At 36.4% G+C, this 13,944-nt stretch overlaps 1 protein-coding gene across 2 annotated transcripts in view; it reads right to left on the bottom strand.

Moving 5' to 3' along the window:
• Positions 1-13,944, bottom strand: part of LOC138704696 (putative inorganic phosphate cotransporter) — a 54,694-nt gene that overhangs the window by 16,316 nt on the left and 24,434 nt on the right. For both annotated transcript variants that reach the window (XR_011333407.1, XM_069832837.1), the window contains exons 7-9: positions 11,748-11,900; positions 10,070-10,202; positions 3,700-3,941 (exon numbers count right to left, since the gene is read on the bottom strand). Coding sequence is in view for 1 of the 2 variants with exons in the window: in XM_069832837.1 (XP_069688938.1) it covers positions 3,700-3,941; positions 10,070-10,202; positions 11,748-11,900 (528 nt within the window). In the remaining variant the exon portion in view is untranslated. The remainder of the gene's footprint in view (positions 1-3,699; positions 3,942-10,069; positions 10,203-11,747; positions 11,901-13,944) is intronic.

The following is a 13,944-nucleotide window of genomic DNA, read 5'->3' as shown; positions in this document are numbered from 1 at the left end:
TTTTCATTTGTCTTTTCAGATTATGCATTGTTGATTGTCATATATGGAAACTACCATCTTTTAATCATAATAGGCTATAATCAGCAAGAAATTTTTCCTACTATTATAACAGCTTTATAATAATAAATAATTAATATTATCCATACCCAAATGGATCAGACTGTATTTCAATGTTTGAGATTTTTCAGCGACACTTCCATTTTCCCTGCCCACAACACAATGGAGGAACTAATTGTTTAAGTAAATATCTGTATCTGTAACCAGAGTTTTTACTTTCAACATCGCAACATCACCTCCACACACACTTCAGCTCATCTTGTCCCGTCACTCCCGTTTCCCCTCTCTAGCTATGGCAGCAGGAAGTCAAGAAGAAAATGGAATTTGAGCTCTTTTAGTTATTGCTGCTATAACTACAAGAAAAGAAATAATTTCTATTTCAAAATTACCCCTTAATAATTCCAAATAATAAATATAATTTCATCTCCCAAAATTTAACACCTGCGATCACAGTATTCAGCAGAGGGACGTCAATGGAGACCAGCGCACAACAAGTCTATTAAGCCTTACGTTTTCATTGTATTTTACAATATGTAGTTGTAAACTTTCCTGGAGAGCGTCTGTAATTTTGTTATGTTTTTTCTTAGCTCTTTTAATCCGACATAATTCCGTAAATGTTCTAGAGAAGTTTATGTTTTTGGTAATATTGTTTAAGTCTGCTACGCTACTGTTGTTCCACGCGTCCTTTACAATGCCGAAAAGCAAACACGACCAAGAGTACAATTTGTGGTAATAGCTACTACCGCACAACCATTTATATTCTTCATACTAAAGAGATTTAAATTTCCTGGTACAAGTTTTTGAACCTGCCCCATCACAAAGTTTTTCTAAACACAACCCTGGTGTTGGTCTACCAACATTTAACACGTCGCATTTGTCGTCATCTTTCCACAAATAAAAGGGTGTCTGGAGTGTGGAACACACCAATTCGTTAAGTTGATTCATTATAAATCTCTTAAATAATAATAACATAAAAAATAAATTTCACATAACACACAATAATAATCACAAATCACTTACGAAAAGTCAGATTATAACACAAAATGCAGAGTGCAGACCATTACAAACAACATTTCAACTCACGCTAGGTGCTACTATTTCTACCAACATATATTTCACTTCAAATAGACCAAACAAATGTGGAGAAATTCCTGCATTGTGTTGAGAATACTGCCTACTTGAATTCACGCTGGGCGCTACTATGTCTACCAACATATTTCACTTCAAATAGATCAAACAAAGAAATTCCTGCACTGTGTTGAGAACACTGCCTATTTGAATTCACGCTGGGCACTACTATGTCTACCAACATATTTCACTTCAAATCAACGAGTTAGAAAGAGAAAGATATAGAGTGGTCATTGCGCCGCCATGTTTGAAGAAAATTGAACGACTGTCAGTAATGAACTTATGCGCCCAAAACAAAGTGGGCGTGGTGATAACTGACATTAGAATCGTCAGCTGTCTTAATTTCGTTTGCATAAATCAGTTAAACTGAAGTGGAAAAACCTAGTATTTCGTCAAATACGTGCTAGGAACTTAATCTAAACTTATGTATGCTAAATTTAAAACACTTGAGCTATTCCTAGAAGGAATGCTTAAAAGAATAACCTAAGCAAAATTGTCATGTAGTATGACAAGAAGTCCTAGCAAATATACTGAAGAAAATGTTAATATTCCTAGGTTCTTTTAAATGCGACCTGCAAGATTGCCTATAAAATGAACGAGTATGATTCGGATGATTTTATTAAATTGTTTTCCCAGTCTACACGTTGCAAAACTATTTACTATACCATAAAATATAGAATGAAAGTAGGCCCTGTCTGTAGTAAACAACCTTTACCTCCAAGCTTGTAACGTGGGTGAAACATGACAAAACACGCTTTCAGTTTTTTTGTTACAGTAAAGTATAATTATTATCGAAATGTGAACGTGAGGCCAACAGCCGGCTGGTCTGTTTGAGCCTTTCAAGGGCTGTGGCACCACAGATAATTATTAGTGTATAATTGAGCACCCACGTACAATAATGGGGTAAGTAGTTACGAAATATATTCATACTTACCCCATTATTGCACGTGGGTGCTCAATTATGTTCTTTCATGTCCTTCCAGTCAAAATACTAACAACAATACGACCTACCCCAGAGTTTTGCGTTATTTTGGATGCGAGTGTCGAAATACAATTTTAATATTTGATTGCTATTACTAGGTTTGAAACGGAATTGTAACGGTTTTATCTGTATTTAGTTTAACTTTATTACTAGTGAACCATTTATTTGATTAATCGTTTGTCTTCGAAATAGGCCTACTTCTTATAAGCTACAGCTCATCGTCTTCTTGTATAAGCACTAAGGACAGAAGGAGCAGAAATAAAGGATGCCGGTGTCGAAATACAGTTTTAATATTGTATTGCTATTTGTTTTTTCACTGGGTCTGAAACGTAATTGTATTGGTTTTATCAGTATTTAGTTTAAGTACATTACCAGTGAACCATTTATTTTGTTTATGCCTGGCGTTGTTACACATTTATGCATGAAAAAAAATGCTGCTAATTAACAAAACTATGGACTTAACTTCATAAAATTTACATGAAATATGATATATCAGTTGTCTTTTTCCTTTTGACATTGCAGTTATATGCAGCACACACAACAGGCATGTTTTTTCTTCGTTTTTTTGGGCCTCTTACCTCCGTTATACAACATTGTAAGCAGACGAATTTTTACAAAGGTGGGCGCTTAGCTCAGATCTGCCGTGTTTCGCAGTGGCACCGCAAAGAGCGCTGTACAGGACAACACGGCCACACTATAGTCTTCTCTTTCTAACTCGTTGCTTCAAATAGATCAAACAAAGAAATTCCTGCATTGTGTTGGGAACACTGCCTATTTGAATTCAAGCTGGGCACTACTATGTCTACCAACATATTTCACTTCAAATAGATCAAACAAAGAAATTCCTGCATTGTGTTGAGAACACTGCCTATTTGAATTCACGCTGGGCGCTACTATGTCTACCAACATATTTCACTTCAAATAGATCAAACAAAGAAATTCTTGCATTGTGTTGGGAACACTGCCTATTTGAATTCAAGCTGGGCACTACTATGTCTACCAACATATTTCACTTCAAATAGATCAAACAAAGAAATTCCTGCATTGTGTTGAGAACACTGCCTATTTGAATTCAAGCTGGGCACTACTATGTCTACCAACATATTTCACTTCAAATAGATCAAACAAAGAAATTCCTGCATTGTGTTGAGAACACTGCCTATTTGAATTCACGCTGGGCGCTACTATGTCTACCAACATATTTCTCTTGAAATAGACCGAACAAATGTGAAGAAATTCCTGGATTATGTTGAGAAAACTGCCTCAGCCTGAAAAGTTCCCTCCCACTAAACGCATCCTTTGGCATGGATCCCCACGACAAAATGCATAGTTGCCATGGCAACCAGGTAAACTTTCTCACCCCTCTGCTATCTGACCTACCAGAGCTATATGCGTTCAGTTTCGCCTGTTGAAATCAGTAAGCTCACGTGGAAACAAACACAAAATACAGATCTTTTGATTGCTTGCTTTTATTTCGAATGCAAACTGTTATGTTAATTTTATCATTCTCTGTATAACATAATCTGACAGACCTGTTCATTGATGATGATCCCAGCTACAGAAGGAGCCAAGATACCTGCCAAGTTGCACAACGTGAAGCTTAATCCAGCGATGGTTCCTGAGAAGTTGACAGCTAGGTCCATGTGGTTGATGTTGCTGCCGGCAACGTAGAGACCATGCGTGGTCAGAGTCACGACGAACAGGACTGTGATCAGCGTGGCATCGCAGCCAACCACTGTGATGGCATACAGGCACAGGGCTCCGCCACCAGCAACTGCAATACCAGTATCAGCCATCTGTCAGTACCATCACAATCATAATAATTACCTTAAAGCATTGAAGGATCATGAGAAAAGATTTAGAACAGAATTAACCAAATTTTTACATACTCATATCTTCAACACAACTGATGAATTGTTTATGTTTATAAATTGAATTAATCTACTTGATATGAATTGTTCAATTTTGTATAGCTGAAGTAAAATATGCTTGCAAATTGAATTAATCTGTTTACTATGTATTGTATATTTTTGTATAGCTTAACTGATTAATTGTATATATACTGTAAATTGAATAGCAGCCTGTTGTTGTTGTTTTCTAATGCCAGGCGTTTGACAATAAAGTCATTTGACCTCTTGCACTCCAATATTTTTCAAAGATATTAGGCCTTCAGATATGGAGGGTAGCTGCGAATATATTGAATAAGCAGTCGTGGACAGCCGATAAGGGCTGGTCCTCCAGCATGGGGGTTGGGCGAAGGGCTAACAACCCATCACCGTAAAATACAGCATGTTACGAAACCTAACAGTAAGCCTCGGAATGGGACTGATTCTCCGGCACGACCACAGCAAAGAAAAAAGGTTATAAGATTTGGTACATGGAAATTAAACGCAGAATAAATATGGGAAATGCCTGTTATTATTCGGTTGAGAAGCTTTTGTCATCTAGTCTTCTGTCAAAAAATCTGAAAGTTATAATTTATAAAACAGTTATATTACCGGTTGTTCTGTATTGTTGTGAAACTTGGACTCTCACTTTGAGAGAGGAACAGAGATTAAGGGTGTTTGAGAATAAGGTGCTTAGGAAAATATTTGGGGCTAAGAGGGATGAATTTACAGGAGAATGGAGAAAGTTACACAACACAGAGCTGCACGCATTGTATACTTCACCTGACATAATTAGGACCATAAAATCCAGATGGGCAGGGCATGTAGCACGTATGGGCGAATCCAGAAATGTATATAGAGTGTTAGTTGGGAGGCCGGAGGGCAAAATACCTTTGGGGAGGCCGAGACGTAGATGGGAAGATAATATTAAAGTGGATTTGAGGGAGGTAGGATATGATGGTAGAGACTGGATTAATCTTGCTCGGGATAGGGACCAATGGCGGGCTTATGTGAGGGCGGCAATGAACCTCCGGGTTCCTTAAAAGCCAGTAAGTATTATCATGGTCAGCCACTGAAGCACAAATTTTGAGGTGTTCCGAATCCATTTCTAAAAATGGCAAGTTGTAGCCGATTTAAGTGAACACCATATTTTAACGTTTTGGTGGCTACTTCATTCACACACAACCCCCAGAATGTCTGGAGGACCACACCTGCTGTTGGTCGACAGGTCCATTGGACCTAGCTGGGAGATCTTGTTGATCACCAACTTTCCCTCCTTAAGCCACTGGAGGACGATTTTAGTGCCATAGCAGGTCAGCACTAGGAACAGAAAAGTAGGAAGGGTAGGAAGGAAAGTGAAATGAACCCCTAGGCCTCGAATGCTCTAATGCCGTTGGGGTCTAAGAAAGTAAGAGTTCAGTCAGAGGACTGGATAGGAAAGGGTAAAGAGGGAATTAGGTATTGAATAGAGGAAAATTATACCAAATTCAGTCATTAACTCATCAAGCTGACCAGTGCTAATTGATGAGTAGCTCCTCCCTTTAGTTCAGCTTGTAAATTATGCTTACTAACAGCTGCATCACGGGAAGGTAGGGATGGGACATTGGGTATTTGTCCAGGTTGGTTCCTTAAAGCCTTCAATGGGAAGGAGTAATGGCTCTCCCCCCTGTATCCGACAGATACCGTTTTGCAGCCGAATAGCAGCCTGTATAGCTCAACTGATGAATTGTTTATGTTTATAAATTGAATTAATGTACTTGATATGAATTGTTCAATTTTGTATAGCTGAACTAAACTATGCTTGTAAATTTACTATGTATTGTATGTATTGTATATTTTTGTATAGCTTAACTGATGAATTGTATATGCTGTAAGTTGAATAGTAATCTATATAGCTCAACTGATGAATATTGTTTATGCTTGTAAGTTGAAGTAATTTGCTTGATATGTATTATTAATTTTTGTATATCTCAATTGATAGAATTGTTAATGCTTTTAAATTGAATTAACTTACTTCTATGTATTATATTTTATAGCTCAAATGATGAATAATTGTCTAGGTTTGCAAATTTAAACATCTGGTTGCTATGTACTGTATATTTTTTTGTAGAGCCATCAACATAGCTCAGTCGGCAGACTCACTAGCCTGCTGATCCGGAGCTGCGCTCGGGCTTAGTTTGATCCTTGTTTGGCCTGATAACGTGGTTGGGTTTTTTCAGAGGTTGTCTCCAACCATAAGGCAAATGTCAGGTAATCTATGGCGAATCCTCGGTCCCACCTCACTTCACCGCGCCAAAAAATTTTAATCTTGTAAAATTTTGACATGTTCCACATCTTAAAGCTTCAGTGCTAATGTAAGATCTATGGAATACAATAAATGAAATGAAAATGAAAAATCACAAGTATGAATATTTATAAATCATACATCACCACCACTAATCATTGCCACCAATCACAATTCACGGTTATTCATTATAATCACCACCATGACCATCAATCATGATCGTGAATAATCAGTCATCAAGATCAGAAAGCATCATCAGTAACAAAAACTATTAACAACAGTCATCATGCTCATTATCATCGATCACCACCATGAACCTTAATAAATCATTACCACTAATCATCGCCACCTATAAGAATCAATAATCATGACTATCAATCACCATCCTGAACCAGAGTTTTTCAGAAGTAAGAGATAAATTTAATTCCTCGTGTCTTCATTCATTTTTACACAATCTTAAAAATTCTGACACTGTCGTGCTACATAAGGAACGGAATTGCCATAGCAACAAGTTCGTTTGTTTTTGTGTATGCAGTAATATTCTGAGTTTGATCATTTAAACCAGTGGTCGTCAGCACTCGCTGAAATGGGTATTGGGTAAAGAGAGCAGGGAACCCTGCACGTCCATGCATGCATTGAGGGAGGGAGAGGGAGGAATCTGGCCTTAGCTGATGCGGACGATCAGTGGAGGCTAGAGTACTAAGTACAGTACTAGACACTTGTGGGTGGTTTGTGTACGTACACGATGGTAGAAAGTTCAAATAGTGATTTACGTAAATATTCCACCCCTACGTTGTTTAACCCTTAATGGGAGGAGGCATTTTTTTACAGAGTTTAGAATGTAGCAAGATGTTTAATTTGCAGTAAGATACTCAATGTGATAGATAAAAATATAACCTGCAGCATCACTATGACAACTGTCATGCTAATGAATACGACAAATTAAAGACGACGAAAGAATCGAAATGGTGGAACAGTTAAAAACACCAATATAAGACAGGTATTATTATTATTATTATTATTATTATTATTAGTATTATTATTATTCCGATACTGAAGTGCAGTTAGTCAGAGAACGTTTCCCTAGGCCCGCAGAATACTGCATCGGACATCGTGTCTTGGACGAGACAGTTTCGTCTCAGACCATCTGACACTGGACAAGACTGTTTGGGTTTTTCTAGAACTGTCGACAGTTTCGAACAGAGTTTCGCCACGACGTACGTAGTTTGTTTTCCATACATTGCTATTCTCAATTGCGACCTGATAGCAACCGACGACAAAATCGTAGCAATGATCGATTATGTTATGTGTTTTAAAGAAGAAAATCACATAAATAGAAGTTTAAGTACATAAATTTCTTTCAAAACTTCTTTCCGTACTTTATATATTAGATTTCTCCTAATGATATATTTTTTTCAATGAAAAACAAAAAGTGGGGGTTCTTGCATGCACATAACAAGTCTATCCATTTTTAATTCAATTGGAAAATGGTTGTAAATACAATGTAACAATAAAATTATATTACCCACGCTGGACATACAGCAAATCACGTGAATGAGTGAGTGTACAGCAGACTTCACACATGCGAAGAATGAAATGTGCGATCTTGTCCGCTAGTGGACGAAACTTCAGGTGACATTACAGGTCGATATCGTGTCCGTGGTTGACCGGGAAGAATTTCCATGCAGTATGCTGCCGGCCTTGCTCACATTAGCGTTCTTGAGAATTTTTTAGTACTTTGTGTTATTCACAGGAAGACGTTCATGAAGATGATGTCAGTGCTCGAGTTAGTTACAAAACTGCTGTGCATCTTGGAAGAAAACTCCGACCATTCACAGATGGTGATTTGTTGGAAGAATGTATAATAAACGCTGCTGAAGAACTCTGTCCTGAGCAGCTACCTACCATTAGAATAATATGTTGTCATAGAATTTAGTCCGGAGAAATTATTTCCTCACATTAAAGTGAAATATCAGGATTTATGGCTTGTCTCCTCCTTTGATTCGACTCCACAATTTCAGAGGTGACTTTTTTAAATTGTTTGAAATTAAAAACGGAAATCGTGAGTAGGCTATTTATTAACTATGTAAAATATGCTTACTTAAATAAGCATGTGAGCATTGGATGCTTCATTACACTATTAGTACTATTGAATTCCACTGAGTTACGTAATTTATGGTACGAACGAAAAGCCGCCACTGAAATATTACTTACCCGTCCGCTCCCGTAAATGCACTAGAGGGCTAGCGAGTAAGAGACAGCAGCATGAGCGTGCACTCCGCTGACGACGCCTGATTTAAACAGATTAATTGAAGTAAAAGAGTGTTTTATCAATTTCTATTTGTGAAAATAAATGGTATTACAATACCTTTGCAAATCGGTATAGGATTGATTTAATGATATTACGGATTTGGACACAGTTTCTCAGCAGCCTTAAGCCATCCAGTTTGAGTTCTATTCCGGAATTATGTCTAAAGTTTAAGGAACTGGTTCTCGTACAAATGCAAAGAAATCAGAAAGATGTACAGTGGCAATTGATCTAATAGTTGGAGTTTTACAAGAATATTGAATATTACAACCACTATGGAGTACCTGCATAGTGTAAATAAAGTAATAATGCGACAGCATGGCAAATGCTAAACAAGCAACTTAAACTAAATTTCTACTAAATGAAAAATGTTGTTCAAACTGAAAAAGAGATAAAGTTGAACGAAATGAGTTTGCTATGTGAACAACAGCTCTTAGGTGGCCAGATGTGTTCTTGGCTAATGGATCATATTTCCAATCCAGTGGTGGTGTAAACAATTGTAGATCTTAGTCTTCCAATAAACCACATTCAGTCATTCTAAAAGGGCTTCACAATTTAAAAGTTACCCTCTGATATGGCTTCATAAATCATTTCATAATATGACCCTACTTTTTTAAGAGATTGAAGATGGAATAACAAAAACTCTTATAGTTAATGGACGTTACTCAGATATTCCTTGAGATTAAGAGGCACCAGCTTTATAATAACAAAACATTGAAATAAGCATTGATTAATGCAGATCCATTTCCCTACATCTTTAATCTGGCAAAAATAATTTTTCGTCAACATTTTAGTGACTATGTTATCAGCAGACAATTCTGTGTAACTTGGCCTGCAAGGTCGCCAGATATTAACCCTAAGGATTATTGCTTGTGGGGCTACCTGAAGGAAATTTCTGAGCAGACCTACAATATTGTGCAGTTCAAATTTTGACGTGAACAATAAACATCTAGTGGACTTTGTTTGGACCCCCCTCCCTCACTCAGGAACAGGGTTATTCTATGTGCTATAACTTGCTGTTTGAAGGATGCCATGCTACGGACTCCTACCGCTCTCGACCAGGTATGAATCTCGGACCTCGGAACTAACGGTACCGGTAAGTAGGCATAAAAAATTAATTTCCAACTTGTGGTTGAAAAATTGAAAATCTCACGTAATACCATCTTCCAGGTGTCCTAACCTCAGAAGTGTGTTACATCTAAGCAACTGCCAGGAGAGAAGATCAGAAATCTCGAAAGACAATCTGGTGGCAATATTAAAAAAAAATTTAAATCTATCTCACAAGTCAACAATATAGAGGACAAAAGAATATGTCAGTTTTTATATGTTTTGCTCGCCGGAATTATTCTTTAATTTCAACAATAATAATTCTGGTTGGAATACGTGAAACTTTTTTCTGTAGATTCTCAAGATATGATACTTGCCCAATCCATTGAAAAACTTGTAGGTTGTAAGTTTGGACATGTGGCCACGGGACTGAAGCCATCTGGACACAAACCCAGAGCAGATGCTGCTCATCCAGTCAAATAAATATGGAAGAGCTGATATGAGGCCACTCTGCCAAGTAAACAAGAACACAAATAATATGAAGCAAGAACTCAGGCTTATCTCATTCGAATTGTTTCCAATATGATGACCAGAGCTTCAGAATAATGTAAATTTAATAACGTTTGATTATCTTTATTTGAAACTAGAAAAGTCTGTTAACAAGTTTAATAATAAGGCCTGCTATTGTATCCAAACACTTCATAATACAATACACGGAGCAAATAAGGTTATTAAGTATTAATAATGGAAAGAAACATTTAGGTATGTACCGTACACTGATATTAAAATGCTTGCACAAGCTTTAAATCAGAAAATTTTCGATATTATGAAAATTACACATTCTCTTATTACCTAAAAGTTTTCAGTACCTACTTCATACAAATTAATCCTTTATCGTACAACAAAAGCTATTCCAGTTTATATAATTATTTTCTTTAAGCTTAGAAATAAATTATTTGTTAAGTATTGGTAACTAAACACAAAACTGATTGTAACATTCTGTTTAAGAAGTACGTAACATAAAAGCAACGAAATTTATCATCAAACATTAGCTACTTTGAAGGATGGCTACATTGAAGAGATGTTCTATTGTTTTTCTAAGCATACTGAACTCATAAACATGGCCCACTATATAAGCCATATATTATGTTGTTGTTTTCTAATGCCAGGCGTTTGACAATAAAGTCATTTGACCTCTTGCACTCCAATATTTTTCAAAGATATTATCATGGCCAGCCACTGAAGCACAGATTTTGAGGTGTTCCGAAGCCATTTCTTGGTTTGAGTCGCACAATGGGCAGTTAGGGGACTGATATATTCCAATTCTATGCAGGAGTTTGGCCAAACAATCATGGCCTGTTGCCAATCTAAATGCAGCTACAGACAATTTTCACGGTAAATCGGGAATTAACTGTGGATTTTGATGCAGAGAGTGTCATTTTTTCCCATGGAATTGTGTTATCAAATTTTGTTTGTTGAAGTCTAAGTATGGAGATGTAATAAATCTCTTCACAGAGTAATACGTAGATTTAGTAACAGGTCTGTAAGTAGCAGTGCTGCCCTTCTTTGCTAAAGCATCCGCATTCTCGTTTCCCAGGATTCCACAATGGGATGATATCCATTGGAATACAATTCTTTTATTGAGTGATATTGAGAGAGCATTTTAGTTATTTCTGCTGTTTGAGATGAAGGTGAGTGTTTAGAGATGATTGATAGAATAGCTGCTTTGGAGTCTGACAATATAACTGCATTCCTAAATTTATTGATGTGGCCATATTGATTATAAGCCATATATTATACCTTCAGTTTAAGTGGCAATGTTAAGCCTCTATGTGCTATACTCAGAAAAAAAAACTGATATTTAATTTTTATGGCAGGCCTATATACAATACATTATTTATTTATAACTACTTTTTTGTGACACTACTAAAACAATGTACAAGATTTTGATAGGTTTGAAAATAACTAAATTATAACATTGAAAATGTGTGAATTGTGAAAATAACTTGCATCTAATGTCTAAATAACAAAGATTCAGCCATAGAAATAACAAACCTCTCTGATGTTGAAATGTAAAACATTTTTGCTGTAGTTGGGCAATTCTGATAAGAAGGTATATATTTCCCAGGTAATGGCGAAGTTCATCCACATGTAAGCCCACACAGGGGCCGAGGTCAGGATGCTGCGCCATGGGACAGGCTGAGCCACCTACACACAGAGTTCCTCATTACACCCTGTATAAACTGTGTTAGCTAGTAGACAACATCAAACAGATGGAATAAGATTAGATGAAACAGAGAATATCATGATTATCATAAGATAATGTTGATGATGGTGACTCTGATAAGAGATGTAGGTATGATGATGATGATGATGATGATGATGATGATGATTATTATGGTGATGATGTTTTCTCTAGTCCTTTTATCTCTATGTCGTTGTACCTACATCTCTTTCCAGCTCTATTCATGTCTGCCTTTCTATCCACACATATCTGTGTTAGTTCTCTCATCCCCTCTCATTATACAGTAGTCTATACAGGGAGTCACAAAAAAATTGATACAAACTTCTTAGGATTGTAGAGGAGGATATTTGAGGAATTTGAGATAGAGAGCATATATCCGCTGAAGTCTCTTTACCCTTTTAACCTTACAAGTAGGCAAACATGTATGCATTTATTTGAAATAAAGGATAAGGGTAATAAAACACGGACCTCTTGCCACTTGCTCTCTTTAATCTGAGTTGCTGACATTCCACAAGAAAGTACTGGCGCTGTAGTGAAGTTGTCAGGCTGTTTTCTTTTTCTTCCTCTTCTCTTTACACCTTGATAAAATAAAATGTGTTCTTTATTAATTCTTTCGAAGTGGGAGCTGAAAGAACTTAAATTTTATCCTCTCTTTTCATTTTACAACCTTGTAGGAGAATATACAACAAATTTTGAAGGAGAAGTTACTGCTTTCTGTACACACAGTGAAAAGTAAGTAATGTCATTAATTTCAAGGGGTTACTCTTTGAGATATTTCAAACAAAAAACTTAATACGATTTTGCTCGTTTTTGCTTCCTTTTCGAGATAAAAATTGTTTTATATGAAACATTTCATAGCGTGTTTTGGAAAAGCCATTGATTTAATTCCCAATATGCTCAGTCAATTTAAGAGAGCAATGTATTATGATAATAAATGATTGAAAGAATTTCAGTTTTGGAATGTAGGCTTTCACAGCCGGCATCATTGAGATTGGTGTTATCTGTGCTAAAGGGTCGTGGTCTGATGGAACTGTTGTTACCATACGTTTCATCTACTTCTGTGGCAGACATCGTCAGTGGTGTGGCTATTACGGCATTTAAGATCTGGACCTTAAATACCGTAATGCAACCAGTCACAGTCCCAGTCGTTTTCGGCACTCTTAGGAGATCTTTGCACTCCCATGTGCCACACCACTGATGATGTCTGCTGCAGTAGTAAACGAAAAATATGGTAACAATAGTTCCATCAGACCACGGCCCTTTAGCCCAGATAACATCGACCCCAATTTCAGTTTTGTTTTTTAAATGTGCTGAAATTTGGTCCAAACAAATGTAACATTGTAAAATTCCACTGCAGAACGAAAATTTACATTTGTTCGGCTCAAATTTCTGCAAGTGCAAGACAGCATTTTGTAGTCAGATATTAATACAAATTAAAACAAAACCAAAACTAAACCACAGTTCACAGTTTACACAAGCATCTATATCAGTACATTCAACATAGCAAACTGAGTTCCCGCCTCACAATAACTGTAAAATCACATTGCGGACTTGTACATTGTTACGTAATTATTTAAACTGTTACTCATAGAATATGAAAATACACTGGAATTTCATTCTTCCTTTAAAAATATTCATGATGACAGATTAACACTTTAAGGGTATTAAAGCATATTATATTAATTAGTTGTCCATTGCAACATTTTTTTTTTTTTTTTTGTAAATTCTTTTCCAAATAAATTTACCTGTTTAAAAATACTTGTCAGGCGATAATGAACCTTGCAGTCGCCTTTAAGAAGAATAAGAGTAACAAGATATTAGACATCGTTGGACAAGTACACGACGCGATGCAGAAGTTTCAATGGCAAATGTATGATACCATAAAGTAATTGCAATATTTAATTTATTGGTGTAAAATAACTTAATAAAGGGTCTCTACTACTGGAAATAATTTTTGCTATAAAAATATCAATGTTTCATTAAATATTTAATATGAACATGATTCGT

The sequence above is a fragment of the Periplaneta americana genome, chromosome 8, assembly GCF_040183065.1.
Source record: "Periplaneta americana isolate PAMFEO1 chromosome 8, P.americana_PAMFEO1_priV1, whole genome shotgun sequence".
NCBI classification, from domain to species: domain Eukaryota; kingdom Metazoa; phylum Arthropoda; class Insecta; order Blattodea; family Blattidae; genus Periplaneta; species Periplaneta americana.
This window is presented reverse-complemented; position numbering and strand designations above follow the sequence as displayed.